General features: G+C 39.8%; 2 protein-coding genes across 3 annotated transcripts in view; one reads left to right on the top strand and one right to left on the bottom strand.

Annotated features, from left to right (window-relative positions):
* Nucleotides 1–27,144, top strand: part of LOC134790502 (uncharacterized) — a 278,176-nt gene that overhangs the window by 49,589 nt on the left and 201,443 nt on the right. The window contains exon 3 of one of the 2 annotated variants that reach the window (XM_063761320.1): nucleotides 24,858–24,868. The exons of the other annotated variant lie outside the window; for it this stretch is intronic. The gene's annotated coding sequence lies outside the window, so the exon portion shown is untranslated. Of the gene's footprint in view, nucleotides 1–24,857; nucleotides 24,869–27,144 lie in introns of those variants that run through there. 2 annotated transcript variants of the gene reach the window in all.
* On the bottom strand, nucleotides 105–22,482 carry LOC134790380 (uncharacterized). The gene is made up of 16 exons (XM_063761148.1): nucleotides 22,211–22,482; nucleotides 21,775–21,927; nucleotides 21,221–21,306; nucleotides 20,617–20,724; nucleotides 19,939–20,082; nucleotides 17,246–17,305; nucleotides 16,622–16,734; nucleotides 16,118–16,278; nucleotides 10,022–10,179; nucleotides 8,834–9,062; nucleotides 6,786–6,874; nucleotides 4,371–4,514; nucleotides 3,808–3,940; nucleotides 3,229–3,400; nucleotides 609–1,810; nucleotides 105–463 (listed from the first exon to the last, which is right to left on the bottom strand). Exons 1-15 carry the CDS (start codon nucleotides 22,380–22,382, stop codon nucleotides 1,420–1,422), a joined length of 2,313 nt encoding a protein of 770 aa, XP_063617218.1. The 5' UTR covers nucleotides 22,383–22,482; the 3' UTR covers nucleotides 105–463; nucleotides 609–1,419.

Raw genomic sequence — 27,144 nt, 5'->3', positions numbered from 1 at the left:
ACAAGAGGACGTTGAGGAGACTTGAAATAAAATCCGTTTTAGATAAAAAATATTTATTATCTACAAAATAGATTCACAATATTGTCACATTTAAACATTTATTGTCTACCAAAATCAATAATTATGTTCTATTGTCATCAGGAATCTGTTTTACACACATGAATGGATGGTTTACAATAATGTCTTTGATGATTACTCTAATTTGATTACGTCGTTAATCAAACGTACACAGGCTTCCCGCTGATTACATTCATTACTTAGCTGTGAACTATGATATTGTAAATACATAATACATTTGGACACAGTACACAAGAGCTTTCATCAATAGTAATCATAACATAGTTAACGTTATTTTCATACATCAGTTTGACGGGGGAAAATGCACCAGTGTTAGGGATTAATTCAATAATTTCAATATCAACTGAAGTAGATCGATATCAAGAAGCAATTTCTAAATACAGTACTGCCCTCCTAAGCCGATTAGCGGCATCTCAAAAACAAATGACGTTGAAAATTGAATTTTCAGATAAAGAATGTAAGGTATATGTTTGCATTAAATTTTTATTTGAGATGCCGATGCCGCTACTTGGCTTAGCAGGGCAGAGTACCGGTCAAAAGATGTTCACCCTTTTGTTTTCGGTACAAATGAGTACTTTTGTGATATTTTTTTGCAGGTCGAATGTTAAAATTTGTTTCCAACTGATCCTTTATTGTTTCCAGAGATATGTTTGATTTACGTACATTTCTAAACAACTCTTCCCCTAAAATCTTATAGGCATGACGGGTTAGAATTAGAATCACAGCGAATTGCGTCGGTGGGACACCCGACTTGTCCGACGTGTGTGCGTAATTGCGTATGGCTCCATATTATCTGCCTAAAATTGTTTCAGTTTCTCAGTCTAACTATTCCTTAGTTAAAGCTCTGAGCATTGTACGTTTAAAATGGCAAGGCCATATGTGTCGCTTAACTTCAAACTCGGGTAAATCCATTCGACCCTCTCAGCAAATATCTACTCTATTACCTTCTCTTAATACTATAATCGCATAATCTGACAGATGGATTTACCCGAGTTTGAAGTTAAGCGACTCATATGGCCTAGCATTTGCCTTCATTCATATAAGATTTTGTGGTTAACCATGAATCTTTCAAATTGTTTATGCTTATATTTCTTCTAATGCACTGTATTACAAATTACATTTGCCACGTTTAAAACAACGCGATGTTACACAACACATAGTTAGGTTTACACTATAAGTAGAGTTGGTTCTGAAAGCTGTCTTATACTACTCGTACAACTTAAACAAGGCACGCCGAGGCAAGTACTTAACAATCTAGGCTAACTTACGTCCAAACTTTACACTAAAACACTATGTTTAAAGCCAATTCCAACTTAACCTAACACATAAGGTTCAAAATCGTTAATCAACCATTTTTCTACCCCAGCCAAGCATGTTTAATAACGTAGATAAATGCGTAAACTCCTTCTTTATGACCGTATCAAACCACAGTTCATTGTCAGCGAAACCGGAGTCAGATATTTGTATGTACGTGTACGGAGCGAAGGCTAGATGGTTTCTTATGCTCAATGCTGAATCTGATTCTGGTATGTACTCGGTCAGTTTCCGAACGACTTGAGGGTGTAATCGTTGGAAGACCAGACCGCTCTGCCCGCCTGAGAAGCTGGCTTCGTCCACCAGGCAACGCACGATGTCAGAAGTGTACCCTTTGAGCGTCCTCTTTTGTTCGATGTAGCTTTGATCTCTCCTGTTCTCCTTGTTAGATTGCATTGCGAACATTATTTCCTTGTATCTGAAAGAACAGTAATTTTACCAGAGGAAATGCTTTGAAAAAAAGTTCGCCTGAGGCGGAATTCTTTATTAAATATTTAGTATCTAAATATTTTATTTCCTCCATCAGGCGCATTCCAATTACAAATAGAAATACAATGTTGATTTGATACATTATTCGTTTCAATCCATTTTGCAATTTAGCAACATACGCGAGCGAGATGTCCAAGACTTGTCAAATCGAGATCACCTTTTACCCTTATGAGAAGTGAAAGTGGAACATATAAGTATAGGTTGATGATGGTAAAACGTTGTATGGATCAAACTATAATGAATGAAACTTATCGTTAATATAATTGAAACTATTCAATATAAAAATGGAAACATAAATATTACTTACAAAATCGTGAGAAAACAATTTGAACATTTTTTGTTCAAATTGTTTTCACGGTGATCAGTGAAAATTAAGATGAGTAGCAGCCACCAATTATTAAATACAATGATAAAGCATAGAACGGTACCATACGACTAATAATAATTTATGAACAAGATTATTCGGCAAAATGTACCCGTCGGATAAGAGTTAATATTAGTAGACTGCAATAACGCCATCTGTTTAAATTCATAATAACTACGACGTTAAGCGCGTTCGCTAAGCGAAGATACAGGCACAAGGTAAAGACTTCGCTCTTATGTTGTTTGATTTGATTGAGTATAGGTGTAGTTTAGGAACGTATAGCATAAACCAGGCAAAGTTTAATCTTATAGTAATTTCATAGGCATTAAGCAAGAAAAATATATGAGGCTGTATTACAATGATGACATGATACTGTATTTTCTAATATTTAACCTAAAAGATATCATTTTTCACACTGTTAACTGAGAATTCGTAGCCCTTATTGCAAAGCCATAAGGTCCACATATGGTTAGTTATAGTGTTGGTATATAGTATGAATACTATCATGATTCATGGCATGGTGAAGGATGAAATATATAGATAATGTTACACGGTAAGAGCACAAATGGGTGAATCAACTTTTTCTTGTCACTAGTTGCCATGGGTACGGTCTCCTGGGTCACTCTTAAAATACTAGTTATTTCGTATTTAAATGAACCAAACTTGAATTTTTTGGTAGCTATAAGGCCTTTCCATAATGGGACATCTACTAAGCACGTTTGTAGAAAATGGTACAGCAGCTCTTCTAAGAAACTATGCTACTATTGTCTCCTGGCTGATGGGACAAAATAACAACAAGAAATAGTTGATCGACTCAAATACATAATAACATCCTCTTAATAGGTGGCGAGCCCCAAAACTTCCGGTATTTAAACCTCAAACGAGATGCAAGCACCTAAAGTATTTTTTTTTTTTAATTTTGAACCTTATTACGAAGAGTCAGGGTTAAATATGATGTGATAGAACTGAAAAACTGAACTCACGTCAGGATGAGCGCGGCCACCTTGTCCAGCAGGTCGGCGGAGACGGTCAGCAGCGGCAGCGCCAGCGCGGCCAGCGGCGGCGGCGCGGGCAGCGAGGGTGCGCCGAGCACCAGCTGCGCGCGCGCCGCACGGAGCGCGCCGGACACGCAGCTGTATAGTGCAAGGTGGTCCTCTGCGAAAGAAGAGCTTGTTTAGGATCGGAATAACAATGCGGTCAAATCTGTAACTGTGGATGGTATTCCAACTGTCCAATTTCTTTGTACAGTGTCATTGTATGTTCTAATCTAGCTTAGGATTCGATGGCTAAGTTGGAAGACAATAATGACCCAGTTTTGTATGTTTTTTAATGATTGCAGAGCCATCTACGTTAAGCTTTACGCGTTTATTGTCCTCATTCCGATATTCTTGTAAGCAAAGAAGCGGCACTCATCCCTTTCCAATTAATACAGTTAGAAAAAGTCGGGCAGCCAGGCTCCTCCTCCTCCTCAGGAGGCTCCTGTGCTAGATCTACAGGGAAGCAAATACGCAAAATCTTACAGATTACACCCAATTCTTAGCGAATAGTAATTAGTGCTGTACCTGGGTCAACTTGTAGAGCTCTGCCACACATGGTGCTTATAGTAGAAGCTACGTAGCTCAGCGCGTCCTTATAAATGTCGCGCGGCATCGCGCTACACACGAAGTGCTGTCTTCTACGGGTACTTGAGTAAACCTGTAAGTAATATGCTATTGTATGCCCACGTTTACTCAGATTACAAGGAAGAGTGATGGTATTTTCATGCCTTTTATCATGCAAATTGTTTACGTTATCTAACCCTCAAATAGCTGCCTAACAGCTGCATGATTGGGAAAAGAGTTATAGGTAAATCTATAGATCTAAATATATTTGGAGCAGTCCAGCCTAAACATAATGGTATTCAGGTATATCTATCATGTCAGTAGGTAAATGTGATTGTAAAGCGACGCGTAGCTAATAATGTAGCCACAGTGTATTATAATTATAACATTTATGAACGCGGAATCTGTCAATTAAACCATCATTGGTTTCGCTTCGGCTCCGCGACATGGGCTGGTTACATAGAAGTTTGAAGCGTGGAGCGTCATCAGGTCAAACCGATATTACGTCTGCACACGGTACGCACCAGGTTGGTGTAGAGGGTGTGGAGCGCGCCCAGCACGGCGGCGCGGCGCGCGGGCGGCGCGTGGTGGTGCGCGCGCGCCACGGGCTCCAGCACCAGCGGCAGCAGCTCCGGGTCCGCCGAGACCCATTCCAGCAGCTCCAAGATCTAACCAACAGTAAGGTTTTCTATATGGTACGTGGCTAAGGAACGCTGGTACAATGATATAATACGTTGTGTATTAATAGAATAGAATAGAATAGAGTAGAATAGTACATTACTACAGAGGCCGGGACGAAAGGGGTTGCCGGCCGAAGACATATAGACGGCCGAGCGAAGCGAGGCCGAATAGGTCTGAGCGCGGGCAACCCCATTTCCCGCCGAGGTATGTATAGTGCTTTTCTCAAACATGCAATGAAATAAATAAAATAAAAAATCCACGACCAAGTTTTATTTATACAAAAAACTAAAAGTAAACTACACCCAAAATATAACCAACACGTACCTATATCATTATCACGCGTATGTTTTACACGAGTCGTGTATTTTTACTACCCGTATATTTTCATGTATCTTTGATTTTTTCGCCTTGTATCCGTCTGACTGTCGTTTTCGTCACATAAGTTTACATAGTCTTTCATGTTGATATCATGTTTCACATACATCGTTGCTTTATGCATGGAGTAAATAAGTATAATTTCCACAGTGTTGACGAATTTGTAGTTACATTCATTTAAAATATGCCACAAAACTGTTTCTAATAAACTGAAAGCCATTTTTCTGAGTTTCTCAAATAATAAAATTGCCATAAGCAACCATATACATACTTCGTCTTTGACTTGGCGGCAGAGGCAGCAAGTTATTAAAATCAATTCTGCTTACGCTGCCAATTCCAACACCTACGATTACAATTAATATTAATTTCATTATTTCGTCGGAACTCATATTAAAGTCAAAAAATCAACAACGCACCATAAATCCAATAAAACAGAATGAATATTTTTCAACTTTACCTCCATAACAATTTAAAAAATATAACTACGCGTGTTTGAGTAGACCTTTTTACCGCTAACGTTTAGATGAAATATTTTAAATGTTTTTATTTGTGTAGTTAAATTTATAATTTAAAATTATAGAATGTATTATTTATTAAGTTCATGTTGATTTTATACAAATAAAACTGCAAATTATAGCAAACATTATTTTGTTTTTTTTTTTATAGGCGTAGTGGCAGAGTGTCATTACGAACCATAAAGCAAATGCTGCCTCTAGTATTTTTTAATGGATGAATGCCACGATGCTGTGTCACAAATATCTGTGAAATGAAAATTAAAAAAGAGGACTTTGCCGGCCTAGGCCTGCAAGATGTGTATGAAATTCCATTAACGACCTTTTGTCCTAGCCGCACCTGAAACGTCATACTTCGCAGCCTATTATAAGGAACATAACATCAATATTTCATTGCATGTTTGAGAAAAAATATTTATTCAGGCAACACATGATTCCATTACAAAATGCATAACTAAAAATAACATAAAATGTGAAACAAGAAGTATACAAAACACAAAGAGACATTAAAGATAAAGATGTGAGGCTGAAATGGTCTCCACTCAGTAATGCAGTTGGCACGACTAAGCGTTGCCAACGGCGCTGATTTTCTGTGGAGCCAGCGAGGTGTGCGGTGCGGGACAGCATACTGCGCGACTTGTGTGTCAGTAGTAGGAGTAGTTTGTTGTCAGATTAAGTAATGTGTTTAAGATATTAAATACCAATACTTATATAAGTATTACAAAAATATTATACATATGATTTTATTATACGGCGGTTAACTAGGAATCGACTTTGAGTTTTTGTTGACTTTTATAATACCAATATTTTAGAAAATGATGCCCTTAGGCAGCAATACCTTGTTGAGCCAATAGATGTTTTTTTCAGTTTAGACTTGAACCCACTAACAGTAATGCTCTCCCAAATAGGTGGCGGAAGGTTATTCCAGCACTTCGTGGCAGCATAACGAAAACTGCCACGAAATGCTGCGGTATTGTGCCTTGGGCTAATCAGTCGGGGATTACGCCTGATACGACGCTGATAGAAGACCAGCTTATCATGCAAATATATGGATTTTTTACTATTGCAGATACCAAATAAAAGCGTGGCAAAATGTAGGGTACGTCGACCATTCATATTTAAGAGTTTGTTCATGTTTAAAAACGGAGTAATATGTGACCGTGGGGGTATTGGGAAACAAAAGCGTGTGCAGGCGTTTTGTAACCGTTGTACGACTTTCTTGGTACGAAAGAGTAGGCAATCACCATATACCGTATCCGCGTAATTAAGTTTGGACAGGATGAGTGTATCGCACAATTTTACACGCATATCTACACTAAGATAATTACGAACTCTGTAAAGGACTGTTAGTCTATAGAAACAGTTCCTTACAGTTTCTAAGATGTGGTTTTCGAAGTGCAGAGAGCTGTCCATAAGCAGGCCTAGGTTGCGGGCTTCCGATACCATCTCCACATATTTGCCTGAAATATTAACTTGCGGATTTGCAGCTGTAATTCGGTTAACTTGTTTTTTTGAGCCCAAAACGAGGAACTTGGATTTTGTCGAATTGAGAACTAGACTATTCATTTCTGACCAGCGGTCAATGCGGTGCAGATCTTCATTTAGTCTATCGACAGCTCGCTGCGTATCTTCTGGTTTGAATGATACGAAAAGCTGTATGTCATCGGCATAGATATGGAATTTACAATGTCTTATATTATGTACGATATCCGCACTGTAGAGACTATACAACACTGGGCCAAGAATAGAGCCCTGCGGCACCCCTCTATATACTGGAAGTAATCCTGATGCTACAGTTAAGCCGTCTGCGCCTTGCACTTGAACAAATTGTGACCTGTTACTCATATAGCTTGCGAACCACTTTATCGAGTTATTGCTGAAACCATAGTATGCTAGTTTAGATAGTAAAGTAGATGTGTTAATGCAGTCAAAGGCACGAGAGAAATCCAGAAGGACTAATATTGTTCCTTCGCCTACATCTTGTGAGGACAAAAGTTCATCTACCACATCAAGAAGGGCAGTGGAGGTGCTATGCCCTTTTCTAAAGCCAGATTGTCTTAATGGGCCTTCTCCAGTATTTTAGATAGGAGCGGTAGTATACTGATTGGTCTCAGGTCATTGTAATCGGCGGGGTGCGGCGTTTTAGGAATAGGTTTAACTATCGCTACTTTCCACGGTTCAGGAAAAACATTTGTTTCAATTGATTTATTAACTATGTTCGTGATTATGGTTAATGTTCTTGGGAGTGACATTATCAACATGTCCAAGGATAGACCGTCGGCCCAAGCAGCATTAGTTGATATCGATTTAATAATCTTAGCCACCAAAGTTTCATTGACAGTTTTTAGGTTAAACACCGCAGGGCCATATCGATTGGACTCGAGAAAAGTTATATAAGATACGTCCACTGTATCGTTACCGGGTATATTTAGAAAGTGAGTATTAATAGAGTTAGGATCTGTGAGATGTGAGGGTAGTTCTAATTCCTTTGACTTGAAGTCTACTAGGTTATTTTTAATATTTTTCCAAAGTTTCTTGGGGTCATTGATATTTCTGTTTATGTGATACTGGAAGTATGCAGATTGCTCGTGGTAAAGTGATATGTTTACTAACTTTTTGAGATCTTTATAATACTGTTTGTGGCTATCTAGTTTAGTGTCACGATATTTGGAATGCGCTAGGTCTCTTAATCGCATCATCTCTCTGATATTAGAAGTAATCCATGGGTAAGTGCTCGATTTAATGTGAACTTTTTTTAAGGGCGCATATATATCAAAAACATTCATTAAGCAGGAGTTAAACTGTGTCACCATATCGTCAACGCTGCCCTTGACCAGTTCTTCCCACCGAATAATATTAATAGTGTTATTAAAATTGTCAATATCAATATTTTTAATTGGCCTAGGTATATACAAACAATTTCGGGGGTGGTTTTACTTTTTTGATATCTACTTGGCAGGTGATGAATGCGTGACTGCTTAGGTCAGGGATGTGGGTAACGGACACATTAGAGACAGCCTTATTGTAATAATGTATGTAATAATTGTGTAACATATAACATCTATAAGACTCTCACTATGTTCAGTGAAGTGTGTTGGGTTCAGTGAAGTTACGTACTGTGTCATATGCATGCAATTAAAAAAGTTGATAAGCTTCTTTGAGTTTGATTCTTGCCCATTTAGAATATTGATATTGAAATCGTCTAATAGAATAATATAGTCAAACATCGCAAATGAGGACAGGGAATCACTAAGAGCATCCAGAAATGTGTCAACGTCTAACCATGGGGGGCGATATGCAGTACCTACAGCTAGTTTAAGACCATTATAATTGAGGCTGAGCCACATCTGCTCAACCCGTGGTGTAACAGGGTGCTTGCTGGAGCCGCCGCGCGGTAATGCCGCGCCGGAGGTACATACCTACGCCGCCGCCCCGCGCGCGACCGCTCGCAGCGTCGCGCGGCACGTGCCGTAGCCGGTAGCCAGGTGGCGCCGGGGCGCGTAGTTCCTGTCCTTCTCTCAGCCAGGTTTCACATATGGCCATAATATCCACATCAGCACTTGACATAGCCGCAAGAAACTCGTGATGACGTGTACCGAGCGAACCAGGATTTAGAAGCCCAAAAGTCAGTTTTTTATAGTTAATAAACTGCACAACGAAAGAGTATAAGATTTCACAAATTTTACAGCGAAGTTGGTATAATCTTAGGAATTAGGTAGAAGTAAAGATTTTTATAGGCTTATACGTGTATATGTATACCCCCTTACTACTTATTAAGGACGGTAAACAAGAATTTACGAACGAGTATGAATTGAAGCCCGAAGGCGAGGGCTTTATTAACACGAGTTCGTAATTAATGTCCCACCTGTGGCACATACGGTGTTTTTCATCACACTTGTGAGGTGAGGAAAAATAAAGGGAAATAAATAAAGCTTCTGCCTAATTTCGCACATACACTGCACTACAGCCATAGGTCGAAATTTAGGATTTACGCACCGCATCGCCTAACAAGTGTGATGAAAAAATACATTACAGCCCTAGATCGAAACATAGGATTTACGGACCGCATCGCCTACGTGTAATAACACCTTTTACGAGCAAATGTGATACCTTACACCTACGCCGTACGATCACATAAAGCCTTACGTAATGAGACTACGACTACTACGACTATCTTGATCTGGGCCTTTGATTTTTGAGTAAGCAAGGCGAAATGGACCTTATAACCTGCAAACCTTTCAATGGCTTTCAGCACCATTCTACCCTGTCCAAATAAACATAGTAACAAAGGTATGTTTACGATATATTTGGCCACTTTGGCCGTCATTATCCTCCTAAAGCCCAGCCATACAAATGAGAAATCCACTGCAATTTGAACCTATAGTGCAAGTAATAGAGTTGATTTTCCTTTATTTGAAAACTGAACGAAACAAAACAAATGCAACTTTATTCCAATTAAATATGATTTCAATTTCATCCAACTGAATTAAGTAGTCTACTACCTGGGACCTTGGGCGGTTATTATCTATTTGATGCTGAGTATACAGCCACGCAGTACTCACTTCTCTATCTCACTATTTGTAGAATTAAATAATAGTAAAGATTACCTCGTTAAAGTAGTGAGTCTCATCCCAGAGAGGCAGAAAATGCGCTAAGAAAGCCGAAGCAGCCCGTATCGGTTGGCATAAAGTGCGTTGTAGTACAGCTACGCAGTGCAGTGCGTCACGCTTTTCCAACTCGCTGTGTGGCGATGCATCCAGAAAACCTACGCAGAGAACATACATTTGTAGCAGAAATATCTAGATACTGGTTCAAATTAAGTAACAGTAAACTTTTATTAAATTATCTCTGAACAATAAGTAGGTACCTATTGGGACAAATTAAGACCACCCATTGATGACAATAGAAACCATTTAAATATCAACTGATATTCTTTTGGTTCATATTGATTCGTTCTTGACATGGCAATGCGCAATAAACAATGAGAAACGCGTATGACTTTTCGTCGAAAATTAACATAGATATCACCGTCAAGTAGACATCACGTACCTATGTCGATGTGCAGGGTTGGGAAAAATACTATCTTCCACGTATTTCAAATACAAATTACAAAATACATGTTTAAAAGTATTTGAAATACCAAATACGTTTGTATTTGGTGACTGGTATTTGAAATACAAAATACAAATTACAGTGTTTTAAAATAATGTAGGTATTTCAAATACAAAATACTTTTAATTTTTTTTTTTGTTTAATCATTTAGTTTTTTTAACGAATATCCTTTCCTAAAAACTTATAGGGTCATTGCGCTTGTTTTCGTCCAGCTCTAGTTTTCGTCCACTTGACGAAATTTGAATATAAACCTACATTGCTGCACAAATTTGGACTGATTTGAATCCTTAGCTAAACAATATACCTATCTGTCTACATATAAAAATGTTATTTCGCAAATAGTAAATTAAAAATGAAATATATTATTTGCTAATCTGTCAAGTGGTCTAAAACTAGAGCATGGACGGAAACTACTGCAATGACCCTATCCCCTGGCTGTTGACTAAAAGTTCCGCGCAGAATAGCTCGCGCATTGTACCTATTTGCCCTCGTACAAGACGTACATTATATTTAAAAAAACGTTCCATTTTAGGATCATAGAATTTAATAAAATGTATTTTGTAGAAATGTATTTTGAAGCTTGAAGTATTTGAAATACAAAATACAAAATACATGTGACTGCAGTATTTCAAATACCAAATACAAAATACTTTTCCAGGTAATATTTGAAATACAAATACAAAATACTAAAATGTATTTCAAGTACGTATTTCAAATACATGTAATTGAAATACTGCCCAACCCTGTCGATGTGATAAGCGCATTCAGATATTGGTGAGCTCTTTAACCGCTGCAACATTTTGAAGTTAATTTTTGCAACATTTCTCCTTGCCAGAATTCCACTCTATATCTTAAGATGTACTTACAGCCAGTGGTATGTAGTGCAGGTAGTAGTTGAGCGATTAGAGCGTGATGCACTCTTACTATATCTGTCTTACTCTAACAATATGCGCAAATAATATCCATTATACTAATAATATTATAAATGCGAAAGTGTCTGTCTGTCTGTCTGTCTGTTACCTCTTCACGCTTAACACATTCAACACCAAGAACCCGACTGTCGGGTACACTGTTCGTAGCGACTACGCGCTACATACGACGAAACCGTGGCTACGCGCTACGAGCGTAACCCGTAGCACTTAGTGGTATTGAATGTGTTAAGCTACTGGATCGATTTAGTTGAAATTTGGTATAGAGATAGTTTGAGTCCCGGGGAAGGACATAGGATAGTTTTTATGTCGGAAATCATCCCTGAAGAGAGTGCAAACGGGGGGTGGAATTGAAAGAGTTAATGCATTGCCTAATAATTGAAGTAAGCAATGCGCGAATTGAATGATTGCTATTAGCATTATCCAGGCGCTATACCTACTCTAATTCCACGCAGACGAAGTCGCAGGCAATAGTAGATTGTACAACAAGGGCATAAAGTGACCCATTTTTACCCGAGGCAATTTTTTGGTCTGAGCGAAGCGAAGGGGAGTAAGGGGAGAACAGCATCAACATCTAGCTTGCCCTAATGTCAACCTCACCTGCACGCGCCGGATGGCGGCGGAGGCAAATCTGCTTCCGTGGTGCTCCCTGCTGGATAACAAACGAGGCTCTGGCGACCGAGCCGTGGCGGTATAACCATACACCCAGTTCACTGGAGGAGGCATTCATCGGCCTTTTGGTCTAAATAACCAATAAACGAATGAGAGGAGAGCAAACTCTGGTACAAATCAAGCGTGGCGGTACGCTTTGAGGCAGCAGCCCTGCCATCAGCCTAGGGCACTATGGGCTAATAACCTGTATGCCCGAATCCATTTTTATTACTGAAACTCGAATCAATAGAAACCGGACTGATAAAACTCTAACAACCTTCGGCATGAAACAATGGACAATGATTGGTTGCTGGAATGTAAGAACCTTGAAAGAAGAAAGTCGCCTACACCAACTTACCAAAGTCATGCGTAACTATAAGCTTGAGATTCTAGGCATTTCAGAGACCAGATGGAAGGGGTTTGGGGAGCAGCTGGTGGATGGGATGACATTTGTCTATTCCGGCAAAGATGTCACTGAGAAACACGAATATGGCGTAGGATTCCTAATGACCGACAAAGCAAAGAATAGCTTGTTAGAATGGCATCCTGTTTCGGACCGCATTATAACAGCTCGTTTTCACTCAAAAGTAAGAAACATCACGGTTATACAGTGTTACGCGCCAACAAATGCAGCGGACGCAAGAACGAAGGACAAGTTCTACAGCCAACTCCAGGCCACACTACAGAAAACAAAGCGCCAAGATATTGTTATATGTATGGGAGACTTCAATGCCCAAATAGGAAAGAGCAACTCGAATATTGAACCGTGGATAGGCAAGCACGCGGAGGGACACCGAACTGAAAACGGTGATAGGCTCATAGATCTTTGTTGCCAAAATGACTTAATAGTAGGAGGATCTATATTCCCACACAAGAAATGCCACAAAGTGACATGGGTCTCACCTAATCGTCGCACGGAGAACCAAATCGATCATGTTATGATAAGCCGAAAGTGGAGAAGATCTCTTCTAGATGTCCGAAATAAACGAGGGGCTGACATAAACAGTGATCACCACCTAGTTGTCGCCAAAATCAAACTTAAAGTGGCAAGCATCCAGCAGAGCTTTAAGTCAGCAAATCGCAGGTTCAATATCGAGGAGCTCCAAAAATCCCCCACAAGGTTACGTTTTCAAAACGAACTCCGCGCGCGTGGCGAGAATATAAGTGAAACTCAGGTTGCCCTGGAAGAACATTGGAACTCCGTTAGAGACGCTTTTCGGAAAAGTTGCGAGGTTGTGCTCGGATACGAGCGAAAGCCAAAGAAGCAGTGGATCTCAGGAACCACTTGGGATATGATCCAGGCAAGGCACGAAAAGAAACAACGAATTAACTCCGCGCAGTCCGTAGAAATTAAGGAAGAGCTAGCGTACGAGTACTACTTATGCGAGTCAAAAATCAAGCGCAACCTCAAAAAAGACAAACGTACTTGGACGGAAGCGATAGCACAAAAGGCGGAGCTGGCTGCGTACTCAGGAAATATGGGGGAGTTGTATAAGTCTGCAAGGACTCTCTGCAATAAGCCTATCGCTGACAAACCACTGAAGGACGCAGCCGGAAAGTTACAGGTAACTCTGGAGCAGCAGCTTTGTACATGGCGAGAGCATTTCGCTGAGGTGTTTAGGGCCCCGACTTCTTTGGAGACTACAGTCGTACATAGCCAGATTCTGCCCGATATTGATGAAGACCCTCCGAGCATAAGCGAGATCATCAAAGCAGTTACTACGTTAAAATCTGGCAAGGCACCCGGTAACGATGGGATCACGGCGGAAGCTCTGAAAGTGGATGTAAATCTCACCGGTGAAATTCTCGAGCCACTACTGACGCGCATTTGGGAGCAAGAGCAGGTACCAACATCATGGAAGGAAGGCATTATTATAAAACTACCCAAAAAAGGAGACCTATCCCAATGCTCTAACTGGAGGGGTATAAATCTGCTACCCATTTGCTCTAAAGTGCTGTGCAAGATCTTACTCTCGAGGATGGCAAAAGTGATTGACAGCAAGCTCAGAGAAGAACAGGCAGGATTTAGGCCGGGGCGTTCATGTGCGGACCAGATCAACCTCTTGCGAATGGTCCTAGAACAATGTCAGGAGATGCAGTGTGAGGTTTTTACCCTATTAGTGGACTTTGAAAAAGCATTCGATAGGGTAAAATGGGCAAGCATATGGAGGGTTCTGAAGCTTAACGGTGTGCCAGATAAGCTGATCAACATTATCAAAGCACTCTACCATGGATCGTCGTGTAGAGTGCTCCACAAGGGTAAACTCACTGAGAGTATAGATGTCACAGCAGGCGTCAAACAGGGTTGTTTGCTCTCCCCACTGCTATTTTTGATGGTGCTCGACGACGTGATGTGCAGGGTTACCAGCAAAGGTCGAAGAGGCTTGCCTTGGACATCTGAAAAAGACCTCGAGGATATCGACTTTGCAGATGACCTCTGTCTTATAGCAACCACGCGTGAGCAACTCCAAGACAAGGCGGAAGATCTAGCAGAGGAGGCTGAAAAGGAAGGATTGCGCATTAACTACAAGAAAACAAAGGAAATGCGCCAGAATACCACCGATTCAACTCCGCTGCTGATTAAGGGAAACCAGATCGAACAAGTGGCGAGCTTTTGCTATTTGGGCAGTATTGTCGACCAGAGTGGAGGAACGGAAGCTGACATTGAAACTCGAATAAACAAAGCCCGAGCTGCATTCAGCCAGCTTAAACCTGTGTGGAACTCCTCTATCCTAACGAGAAGAACTAAAGTGAGGATCTTCAACTCGAATGTAAAGGCCGTGCTACTGTACGGGTGCGAAACCTGGTTTGTCCGCAAAGACCTAATGACAAAACTCCAAGTGTTTGTGAACAAATGCTTAAGGCAAATCCTACGTATCTTTTGGCCTAACTGGATCACAAACGCTCACTTATGGAGAATAACCGGACAAGCACCCGTACACAAGGAGATCCAGACGCGGAAATGGCATTGGGTTGGGCATATCCTCAGGAAACCTGACACCCACCTATCCAAAGTGGCCCTGACCTGGAAGATGCCCGGCAAACGGAAACATGGTCGCCCTAAATCTACTTGGCGCCGTTCTGTGGAGCAAGAGCTGGGTGTATTGGGGATGGGGTGGGAGGAGGCTACCCAAGCTGCCCAGGACCGGAGTCAGTGGAAGAAAAAGATTCGAGCCCTACACCCCAGCAGGGGGTAACAGGATGGAAAGAAAGAAGAAGAGCGAAGCGAAGACCAAAATAGTAGACGAGGGTAAAAATGGACATTTATGCCCTTGTTGTACACTCTGCTTTTCACTTCGATTGCGAGGAAAATAAATTATATTTTTCACGGCAATTTTCACCACGAAATTGTCGTAAAGCGAAAGAACATAATACATAATCAATTCCCGCCAAATAACGTATTAATTTTTTTTTTTTAATTTTCAACATGTGATCAGAGTTTCAGACGCTTGGTTTTCTGCCAAGTCAAACATTTCGGAGCATTTTTGAACGATAATCGACTCCTATTTTATGTGATTTACTAAATTTAATGACAGAAAATACGGATTTCTAATAAATTGTAGCAAAAATAAAATAATATAACAAGTTTTGTCATCTACACAATTTTATTGCTCAGTAAAATTGTGCAATATGTTTTAACTGTTTGGCTGTTGAGACCGATTACCTTAGTCTTAGAAGAAAATTTTACTTTTATGCTCTAGAGCAGCGGTCGGCAACCTTTTAGCAGCAAAGGGCCACATAGTAGTTAACGGAGGTGACGCGGGCCATACTTTGGTAATATTTATGACTTTATGAGACATTGTTGTTTGTGACATTACATACAAAATAGCCAAGGCGCCTCTCGGGCCGCAAGTGACAGTTTCGCGAGCCGCATGCGGCCCGCGGGCCGCAGGTTGCCGAAAGCAGCTCTAGAGCATAAAATGCGATTTTATGTCGTCTACGCACGACATAAAGGTGCACTTTTTGAGCATGAGAAGTGAAAAAGCTATTTATAACTTAAGGTATACTTACAGCCAGTGAGCATGTAGTGCAGGTCGTGGTGGAGCGCGGCCTGCGTGCGTGCGTCGCTGAGAGCCAGTAGCATGACTCCTGTGTTGTTGCGCAGGAGTGCTCGTAATCTCGCCGGGCGCGATACTGAGCGATGCACGCTGTACTGAAGGAGTGATACCGGGCTGTGGAATAAATATGTAATATTAGCAGGATGAAACTAGGTGGAGAGGTAAAGACAAAGGGGAAGTCAGCCTCTTGACAATTAACGTCATATCAAGTTAGCTGACAAGGCAGTCTACGTCACTTTGAAGTCATGCCTCACTTAAGAGCCCATCAACGTGCACACTAGCGCCACTGCTAATTAATCGTGATTATTTAAATAAATTTTACGACAGGTATTTAAAAAGGGGGGCCGCTACGTACTGTATTGTGTATTTAAGTACCTTTTGAATACAACAAACTAGTTTTTATGTTGTTCAAAAAACGCCCTGTATATTAGTAATAGGTAGACTATATTGCACTTACTCAGTGAAATCAAGATAGTTCTTTTGAGGCTCTTTGTCTTGGTACTGTTGTGATCCAATATTTATAAATTCTATATTAGGTACCAGTGATTCACCCTTCTTGCCGTTTCCTCCCTAAAACAGTAAAAAAATACATATTTAATTACACAAACGGGTCTACCGCGATATAATTTCATTATTTTTACCTTTAATTCCGACGTTTCAGCTGAGTTGCACCAGCTGTGGTCACGGAAAGACTGACATCCCAGCAAATGTCATGTCGGTAGCCCCGTTTGTGTAATTAAATTATGTTTGTATCGTGTACAAAACGCGAGAGTTTAAAGTGTTATATAGTAAAAAAATATTTATAGAGAGATAATTAAACTCAGTAAGTATGAGCAATTTCACTTGTGTGCTAAAATAACAACCAATTGGGTCCCACAACAAACCCGGGATCGAGGCAAACCTCGACGGCGTTGGCGAGATGACCTTGACGCCTACAATAGGAACTGATGGGAGACGGGTCAAGACCGGGATACGCGGAAAGGGAGGAGAAAGGGCTTTGCCCAGGTGTGGGGCACTCTAGGCTCATATAAATATAAATAAAAAATAAGTATGAGAAAAAAAATTAGAAATAAATGTTTACCAGCATGGGATTTGTCCACCTTAAATGTAGACTTTGAGTTCCCTCGTCATTTCTTTGTTCCTAAAACAAAAAAAAATACTCTTAAAAAATTAGGACAAATCTTTACAGAGGGCAGTGCAGGTGTACAGTCGACGCCAAAAATATGTTTACACTTTTGCACCTTACTCCTTTGTAATAAGGCGAAAAATGTAAACCTATTTTTGACGTCGACTGTACATTTAGCTTTTTTCTAAGGCAGTTGCTCGACCGGCGACAAGAAAGCGACTAGAGTTAGACCCAGAAAAGTCTGCAGAGATTTTGATAGCCCACACAGTGCAAGTGTTATTTTAAACGTCAAACTTCTATGAAATTATGACGTATAAATAACACTTGCACTGCGTAGGCTATAAAAATCGCTGCAAACTTTTCTTGGTCTAACTCTATCAATCTACCACTTTTCCGCACAAGGAACATATGATTACCCTTAGAACGCCACGGCTGTTGTGTGCGGCACGTTATCGTGGGTTTTGGTATGACACTGTAATGCTTATAATGCTGAAATAAATGGAGTGAAACTACTCAGAAGGTATGAAGGTTGACATTGGGCTGTAGCCGCGCGTCAGTTGACGTCTTTGGCGATCATAGGGTTAAGAGAACATTCGCTGAACCCCCATTTATGACAGACAGGCCTCAGATAAAAACAACGGGTTGCACTCCAGGAGCACGGCAGAAGTGGAATCTCAATGACATTGATTGTAACAGTTTTTCGATCAGGTCACGTGTCCGTCTTACGTCTTGAATCTTACGGTCACGTGACCTGTCGCGAGTTTAACATTTTTTACCCATCACAAAAAGTGCACAGCGCAGCGCAAATCCTTAGGCAGTGGTCCTATTCCCTCTCCAACAGCACTTAGAGACTTAGTAAATATTTAATTACTCCAGCATTTATAAAATATAATAGCTAGAAGCTAGAATCTATAAAAAACCGGCCAAATGCGAGTCGCACTCGCGCACGAAGGGTTCCGTATCATTACGCAAAAAACGGCAAAAAAATCACGTCTGTTGTATGGGAACCCCACTTAAATATTTATTTTATTCTGTTTTTAGTATTCGTTGTTATAGCAGCAACAGAAATACAGCATCTGTGAAAATTTCAACTGCCTAGCTATCACGGTTCATGAGATACAGCCTGGTGACAGTCAGACAGATGGACAGCGAAGTCTTAGTAATATTTAGTGTCCGACCGAAGGTTCGGTTTCGGTTTCGGTTTCGGTTTCGGCCAGTTTCGGCCAAAAAATCATGTTTCGGCTGTAGTTTCGGTTTCGGCCAAAAAACAGCCGAACCTTTCGGCCCGGCCGAAACTTACGAAATGGTACTTCGTACTATGAAACTAAACTATGTGACAAAGACCAAAAATTGGGGAATAAGTAGGACAACAATATTAATATGTACCTACATATATACTGATTCATGTATAGGTACAGAAATTAATTGGTTTATTATAAAACACAATTCCACTAATGAGGGCGCCACTAGACGGTCGACGCAGTCTTAAGAGGCTGTTAATACCTATAACGCGCACACTGTCTAATTGTATCGGAGTAAATGAGATAGCACACTGTCGCATGTTACTGGGCCAGGGCAAAGGAATAATAAGAAAACTCATCATCTTCCTCGCCTAGGTAATCCCGGAATTTTTGCCACGGCTCATGGGAGCCTGGGGTCCAATTGATAACTAATCCCAAGAATTGGCGTAGGCACTAGTTTTTACGAAAGCGACTGCCATCAGACTGACCTTTGAACCCAGAGAGTAAACTAGGCCTTATCGGCACTAGTCCGGCTTCCTCACTGTTTTTCCTTCACCGAAAAGCAAATAGTAAATATCAAATGATTTTTCGTATATAAGTTCCGAAAAACTCACTCGTACTAGCCGGGGTTTGTACCTTGCGACCTTCGGATTAAAAGTCGCACGCTCTTACCGCTAGGCCACCAGCGCTCAAGGAAATATCTCGCTTTTAATACAATGGACATTGGTTGGAGTCTGTGCTCAACTACTTATCCTGAAGCCTGAAGCACGACTTTGACTTCGCATGAAAGTTCGCCTCACTGGGGCACTTCGGACGTTTAGGCCCAGGTGAAGATCGGTACCCGGCCTTGCGATATTGTCAACAAAAAATTCGCGCTCGCTGCGCTCGCGTTTTTGGTTGACCCTGTATCTACATGTTGATTTGACTGGTGAATGAATAGAGTTAGACCAAGAAAATTCTGCAATTATTTTGATAGCATACGCAGTGCAACTAGTGCAAATGTTATTTATACTTACGTCATAATTTCATAGAAGTTTTGACGTTTAAAATAACACTTGCACTGCGTGTGTTATCAAAATCGTTGCAGAATTATCTTGGTCTAACTCTAGTAAATTTCTTACAAAACTGCTCAAGTAACATCAATTTCAAGGACATTGGGTGTTGACAGCCCTATAATATGTGTGTAAAGGCGGTTTTATAACATTTTTTCAACAATTTTAACAAGTCTACAAAAGGTTCGGTTTCGGTTTCGGTTTCGGCCGAAACTAGAGCCAAAGCCGAACATTCGGTTTCGGTTTCGGTTTCGGCAAAAAAACATGTTTCGGTCGGACACTAGTAATATTGTCCCGTTTTTACCCTTTGTGTACGGAACCCTTAAAATATCCTGAAATTATTTAAAGTTATTACCTGCCATTTCTTAAACCTGGTCAGAAGGGTGATGTTGCTCTTGAATGTGGTGTGGACGGGCACAGCAGGGATATCTTCTGGCACACACTCAGGCTTATATGACTTGAACAAGCCGAGTAACACTTGCAGCTGCCTACACATGCTCTGGAAAGAAGACAATCAAGGATAAAGGTTGATGGTTACATGTCAAAAAACTTACAAGAGCAGCCAAAGAACTTTCCCAGTTTAATATTCAGAGTTTGCTTTTGGCATTTTGATCCCAAAAATTGGCACAGGAATTAATTCTTCAGACAAAAACTGCCATCTGACCTTCTATCCCAATTAGTTTATATTATTATAGGGATTAGTTGTGTTTCCTCAGGATATTTTATTTCATGAAAGAGCAACTGGTACAGTCAACGGTAAAAATATGGGTGTACAAATCATCTCAAAAATATGTCCCATAACTCTTTAAGTCAGTGAATTAAGAACTATGGGACATATTTTTGAGTAAGTTGTCTACACCCATATTTTTACCGTTGACTGTACCAAATGCTACAAGAATCGATACATCATATTTAGGTCTCCTCCTCTTTAGTAGCCTCCTAGCCAAGTCAGTATTGAACCGGCCTACGAAGCAGGGTTGGTGAGGGCATTTAATACAATGGATGATTGGTTAACAAACTCCTTACTAATTACCTTTTTACTTTCTCTCTTCTTGGCACAATCAAACAGCTCCAACACCCTTGTTCTAGTGACATCTGTTGGCTTTGTCAGTGTGTATACCAACTTCAGCACATGGGCTGCCTGGAAGTTATACATTTTTTTTTTTCAAAGTGTTCAACCTTTTTTAAAATGCAACCTCCTTGCATCATAAAAAATGGTGATTGTCCCAACCTTCCACTATTTGTAACTCATATTGTTCGTTTTATACTATTAGGGTTTCAAGAGGACCAGTGTTGGCCGAAAGTTAATGAAAATTGAAAATGTTGGCCATTAACCATTATAAATTGAATTGTAAACTGTAATCGTCCGTTACGGTTTAAGGTTCAATTTATAATGGTTAATGGCCAACATTTTCAATTTACATTAACTTTCGGCCAACACTGAAGAGGACCCTCTATGTTTAAAACTAAGTTTGAAGTATAATTTAGGAACATATAATTGAAATAATTCTATCTCAATTTAACATAAAAAAACTATGACTTACACTAATTAACTTTTATTATTATTTATACAAGTAGGGCTATTTTAAATAAAATCTAACATAAATATAACTGAAAAAAATGAAAAAAAAACTTACAAGCACTTCAGAGGTCAGGAAAGAAAAAAAAACTTCATATCCACAGTCTAGAGCTGCAATGTCTACAGACTCACAATCCATAGCAGCTGTGAAAAGTATTGAAACCACATTTATTATGATAAAGAATACTTTCAGAATTCATTGTTTATAAGTATTTGATCAAACTAATCTTTTATTGCAACACATATTTTTAACAAAAGAAACATTTAAAATGATTGCAAATACACTGTAGTAAAAACCAGAACTTACCTGAAATAAATGTCATATACTAAGAAAAAGTGACCAAGGCCTCCAGTGCCCCAGGCTGGAATCGAACCAGCATCCTCTGCTATCGCAGCAGGTGCCTGCAGCATATTGGTTTATTGGTGTGATAGCAGAGGACGCTGGTTCAATTCCAGCCTGGGGCACTGGAGGCCTTGGTCACTTTTTCTTAGTATATGACATTTATTTCAGTTTATAATTTATATAGTAGTGTTTCTACTTGAAATAAAAACAAATTAAAATATTTTCTGAAAATAATTTATTTGTTCTAATACTTCTAATAGAGAAGTTACCTGTAAGCCAATCTAGAAGGAAAGCTATCCTGGAGAAGTTGGTCTGATCTTGTGCATTCGCCAACAGCCATCGTAGAGCATAGTCCACAGTTTGCTCAGTCACACTGTTCTGAGGTACAAGACACACACCGATGCTGACCCATTTAGTTATGGCTGAAATTTACAATTTACTCAATGTTATTCATAAGTAAGGTGTTGGAGGTAAAGGCAACATTTAGGGTGGTATTCAGGGTGGTCCAATGTGTATTGCGTCTCACGTTTTGCTTAATGAGAGAGTGAGACGCAATGACATTGAACAGGCGGAATACCACCCTATGGTAGAAAGAAATAATTAAAGTGGGACTATTTGCATGATAATTCCTGTGTAATGCAAGTTTTATATCGTGTTGTTACAAATATTATTGTTGGATGTCGAGAATATAAAATGGTTACTTACGTATTGTTAAATTTAGCCAAACTTTAAACAATGTGTGAAAATCTTCATATTCCAAACCAACTGTGTCAACTGCATGGGCCAATTCATCGATCTTACTTTGAAACAAATCTTTATCGAAGCCTTTCTTCAATGACTTTATGTAATCAATAATCTCGTCTACATCGGACATCATGTATAAATAACAAAAACAACAAGAAATAATATTATGAGGCACCAACTCTAGTTCACATCAAAATAAACCAAATCAAACCCAGAAAACGTTGGACTTTTGACACATAATAACCACCACAGATAATGTTAATAACACTGATGTAAGACTGTATAAATCAACGATAAATTTTAACTTAACATAAGTATTATATCAAAAACATGGTGACCAACATACGAAATAATTATAAAGTCTGTTGAGCCCATGAATCTAGTATAGATGGTCAAGCAAATCTTTTCAGTAGAAAAAGGCGGCAAATTTGAAAACTGTAGGCGCGAAGGGATATCGTCTCATAGAAAATTTGAATTTCGCGCCTTTTTCTACTGACAAGATTTGCTTGACCATCATAACTGGATCTGGCATGAAAGATGGGGGGAAGAGACCGAACATCATGTATATTTGGTCAAGCAAATCTTGTCAGCAGAAAAAGGCGGCAAATTTAAAAAATGTAGGCGATAAGGATTATCGTCTCAAAGAAAATTTGAATTTCGCGCCTTTTGCTACTGAGAAGATTTGCTTGACCAAGTATATCTTTCAGTAGGAGTAGCAGCGAAAGAGCTATTATTGTTTGTCCTTGTCAGTCTCACATTTTATTTGTTCCCCACCGTTTAGTATGGATTATGGTGGGCAACAAATAAATTAGACCAATCATAGTGTCGCATTGCGTATGTTTTGTCCCTCACGGAGGCACGCGTATACCACTTCTATAGGATCCTACCTTCTGGCTCCTCTACACGATGGGCCAGCGCCGGCCACTCCAAGGGACGCATTTATGCGTTAGAGGGAGCAAGTGATATTGCTATTTCATTCTACCGCATGGCTGCGTCCCTTGGAGTGGCCGGCGCTGGCCCATCGTGTAACGGAGCCATTCTATGTGGCTGTCATTCACGATCATAGAAGGTAGGATCGTATAGAAGTGGTATACGCGTGCCTCCGTGAGGGACAAAAGATACTACAATGTGACACTGTGATTGGTCGAATTTATTTGTTGCCCACCATTATCCATACTAAAAAAAGGTGGGGAACAAAAAATATTTGAGACAGCGCTTTCTCTGCTACTCCTACTGAAAGATACGTAAGACTATCCCGTTCTGTCAGTTATCCCCACCACTCATGCCCAATCCAGTTTAATACTAGATTCATGTTCACGATCCACATTCCACAGATAACACGCGAAAAGGAATTCGAAAAGTGTTGCTAACCCGTGATTTTTCAAATTTGCCGCCTTTTGCTACTGACAAGATTTGCTTGACCAAGTATAATTTGAAATCAATTTAAATTATAATACTATTTCTCCATTTTATATCTCACACTCTAGATTATTACAAATAAGACCTTCATAAATATAGATGGTCAAGAAAATCTTGTCAGTAGAAAAAGGCGCGAAATTCAAATGTTATATGAGACGATATCCCTTCGCGCCTCGGAGTAACTAACAATGGAGCCGCCATTAACAGGCGTTCCCCTCTGTCGAAAATAGGCGGCCAATGGTCAACCTCATGTCAACTATATGTATGGACTGACGTTTATCTGACATGACGTACCTATACATTTGATGTGCCCCTCCCCCGCAAAAAACGGCAGACTATTTTGTACCGAAAATTATAGACATGGCGTCTCCGTTGGTTATATCCTCTAAGCTTCGCGCCTACATTTTTCAAATTTGCCGCCTTTTTCTACTGACAAGATCTGCTTGACCAGCTATAGGTTAGGTTCTCATAAATTGCTTACTATTAGCAGACTTCACAAACGTTAATTTTACAAACGCCAACTTGTCTATGGTTGGCATTAGCCAGTGTGGCAATGTAACGACAATTTCCCAATATTTTGTTATGAAATTACTGGAATAACTATGCTTAATTCTTCACTTTAATTTCAAATCACCCTAATTCCTGCTAAAGGCCGTCATCCACCAGCGTCCGGGGCAAAACTTAGTACTACAATAACTATAGATTTGTCGATATTAAAAAACTTATAAACTGTGCTATTAATATCAGAGGGCTAAACACGAAACACGAAATTTCGATTTTTTATTTCGCGGCAGGCTCTCAAATTGACTATTACAAGGTTAAGTATCTTTTGCATTCTCATCATGTTGCAGAACAGGGATTGTCATTAATTTACTTTATTAGCTAGGACTGGTTTTTCACAATGTTATAAAAAAATCTAATATTTAAATAGAGTACTTAAGTGGTGTGTGCTTGTTTATTAATTCATATTTCAGGAAGAAGCAGAAATAAGTATGAATTAGACTCATATATTCATGAGGATAAACGTGAAAAGCTAAACGGAGATGTCACGCTCACGGCAATCGTTTAAAATAGTTATTTACGATACAAGTGCGGAAAAGAGAAAATGCGAATTACCTATTCGCACGTGTATCGTACAACGTTTTACAGTACATATGGCCCTTTAAACTTTTTACATACGCACAAAAAGTGCTATTTTACGCACTAGTGCGGGAAAATAGGACCATATGTACTGTAAAATATATTTCATTTGGAGGCCATAACAGTTAGAACCTATATTTTAGACATAGTATAAACGTAATTTTAAATTTACCTTTAAAGGCACGCTATCAAATTTTTGTTATCTTCGTCACAGTTTCTAATGCTATGGTGGCGTATGTATGTTAATTTAAACTTAAAATTTCTTATTATTCTAATCACGATTACATTAAATTATTTAAGAAAATTAAACAGGCTCTCCTTCATTTTCTTACTTAAGAAATTTGTTCGATCGAAAACAGACCCCTACGTCGAAGAAGTCGAGTTATTACACAGTAATCCGAACTACTCGTATGTACGACGACGTAATGGCCAGGAGTCTACCGTATCTAACAGACACTTAGCGCCTCTTCCCTTATCGGATGATGAAGGCTCTATACCTGACGGAACGGCTACTGATGGAGGATCTGATATTCCCACATTAGACGAAGAACAAGAAAATCCTGTTGATGCAGGTACACTTAATTATGACCAAGAGATCTACAGTACTCCACCACAAGACGCTTCGCCTTCACGGATCTTCCGTAGATCTACGAGGTCTAAGAAAATGCCTCAACATCTTAACGACTACATCCTGGACCCGAACGAAGAAATCATAGAGCGGGAGAATGACATATAATCTCCTTTTGCCTTCTACATATTGTCTATGATATTGACATACGTGTTTTAGAAACCTAATATCTATCCTATATGTCTAATTTATCTCATGCATACTTCTCGTTAATTAAAGCTAATTTCCTTTGGTATTTCGTTTCTATGTATCAAACAATCACTGTTGAAAATATAGTTTAGTATAGTGTATTTTGACACTGGATTGTGAATTGCAAACGTACATATGAAACAAAAATAATAGTACACTCGTAAAAATTGATGTTGTTTTACACATGCGTGTATGCAGAGCGTCTGTGGAGTCCGCCTTGGGACACAGTTTTGGAGATTGATATCACTACGAGAAGATTCATTAAAATATAGCACATATATGAAACGTTATTTTATTTTCACATACGACATTGACACAATATATGCATGACATATTATTTCCTTCTTTTTTTTATTTAGTCACTAGTAAATAGTTTGAATACCTAAGAACAGCTATTAAAACTCCTTTAACACTTTCCCTTATACAAAACTATTCCAAGGGCATGGCAAAGGAAAGAGAATCTTGGCCGCGGTAGTCCTTTGGTTAAAATATCAGCTGGCTGATCTGCAGTGCCAATTCTCTTGACTTCCATTGCACCTTCAGCAACTTGCTCTCGAACGTAGAAATGCCGAATACGAATGTGCTTTGTTCGCTTGTGAAATTCTGGGTTATGTGCCAAGCGAACTGCTGCTTCATTGTCAACATATAGCGCAGGAATATGTTTCAGTTCAGTTAACTCCTGCATTACTCTGGTCAGCCATACCAGCTCTCTGGCTGCTTCACTGGCTGCTACCAGCTCTGCTTCGGTAGTAGAGATAGCAACCGACGCTTGTCGTTGACTGAGCCAAGATATGACACCTCCTGCATAGCGACAAGCCACGCCTGTAGTAGATCGGCTGGTCTCTCGATCGCCTCCATGGTCAGCATCGCTGAATGCTTCGAGTATTCCTGGTTTATGCTGTCCATACCTAATTCCATAGGCAGACGTTCCTTTGATGTAACGCAAAATCCTTTTTACACCAAGCCAGTCTTCCTTGGAGGGGGATTCTAATTTTCGGGAGGCAACACCCACTGCAAATGCAATGTCAGGACGTGTTCCGACCATTAAATAAGCTAAAGCACCGACGGCTTCTCTGTACGGATACTTCACGCTTTCGGATTCGACTTTCCCTGACTGAATAGTCGTGGTTTCCTTCTCGATGGGTGTCGTGACAGGGTTGCATTCTGACATCCCAAAACGCTCCAGTATTTTCTTTGCATAGGCTTCTTGATTAATGAAGACAGAGCCATCCTTCTCTCTTTCGATTTGTAGCCCCAGGTAATACGATGCGGGCTTCGTCGTGATCTTCAAACGTTTCCGTAAATCATTAAGAAACGATTGCGCTAAGTCTTCATCACTTGCGGCCACTAATCCGTCATCGACGTACAACGTGATCAATATTTTCTTGCCATCTGTTTCTTTACTGTATAGACAACAATCTGCCTCGCATTGCTTGAAGCCCATATCAAGTAAAATGCTTTCAAAACACGAGTTCCAACATCTTGGAGCCTGTTTTAAGCCGTATAAGCTTCTGTTAAG

The sequence above is a fragment of the Cydia splendana genome, chromosome 5 (assembly GCF_910591565.1).
Source record: "Cydia splendana chromosome 5, ilCydSple1.2, whole genome shotgun sequence".
NCBI lineage: Eukaryota > Metazoa > Arthropoda > Insecta > Lepidoptera > Tortricidae > Cydia > Cydia splendana.
Note: the sequence above shows the minus strand (reverse complement) of the source record. Positions and strands in the feature narration are given on the sequence as shown.

Excerpts from the sequence above, each read along its gene's own strand:
- LOC134790380 (XM_063761148.1), bottom strand. The coding sequence starts at position 22,382 with ATGATGTCCGATGTAGACGAGATTATTGATTACATAAAGTCATTGAAG. Across the intron at positions 20,725-21,220 it reads TCCTGACCTCTGAAGTGCTT|GCAGCCCATGTGCTGAAGTT; the intron begins GTAAGTTTTTTT and ends TATAACTTCCAG. Across the intron at positions 3,941-4,370 it reads ACACCCTCTACACCAACCTG|GTTTACTCAAGTACCCGTAG; the intron begins GTGCGTACCGTG and ends TATTACTTACAG.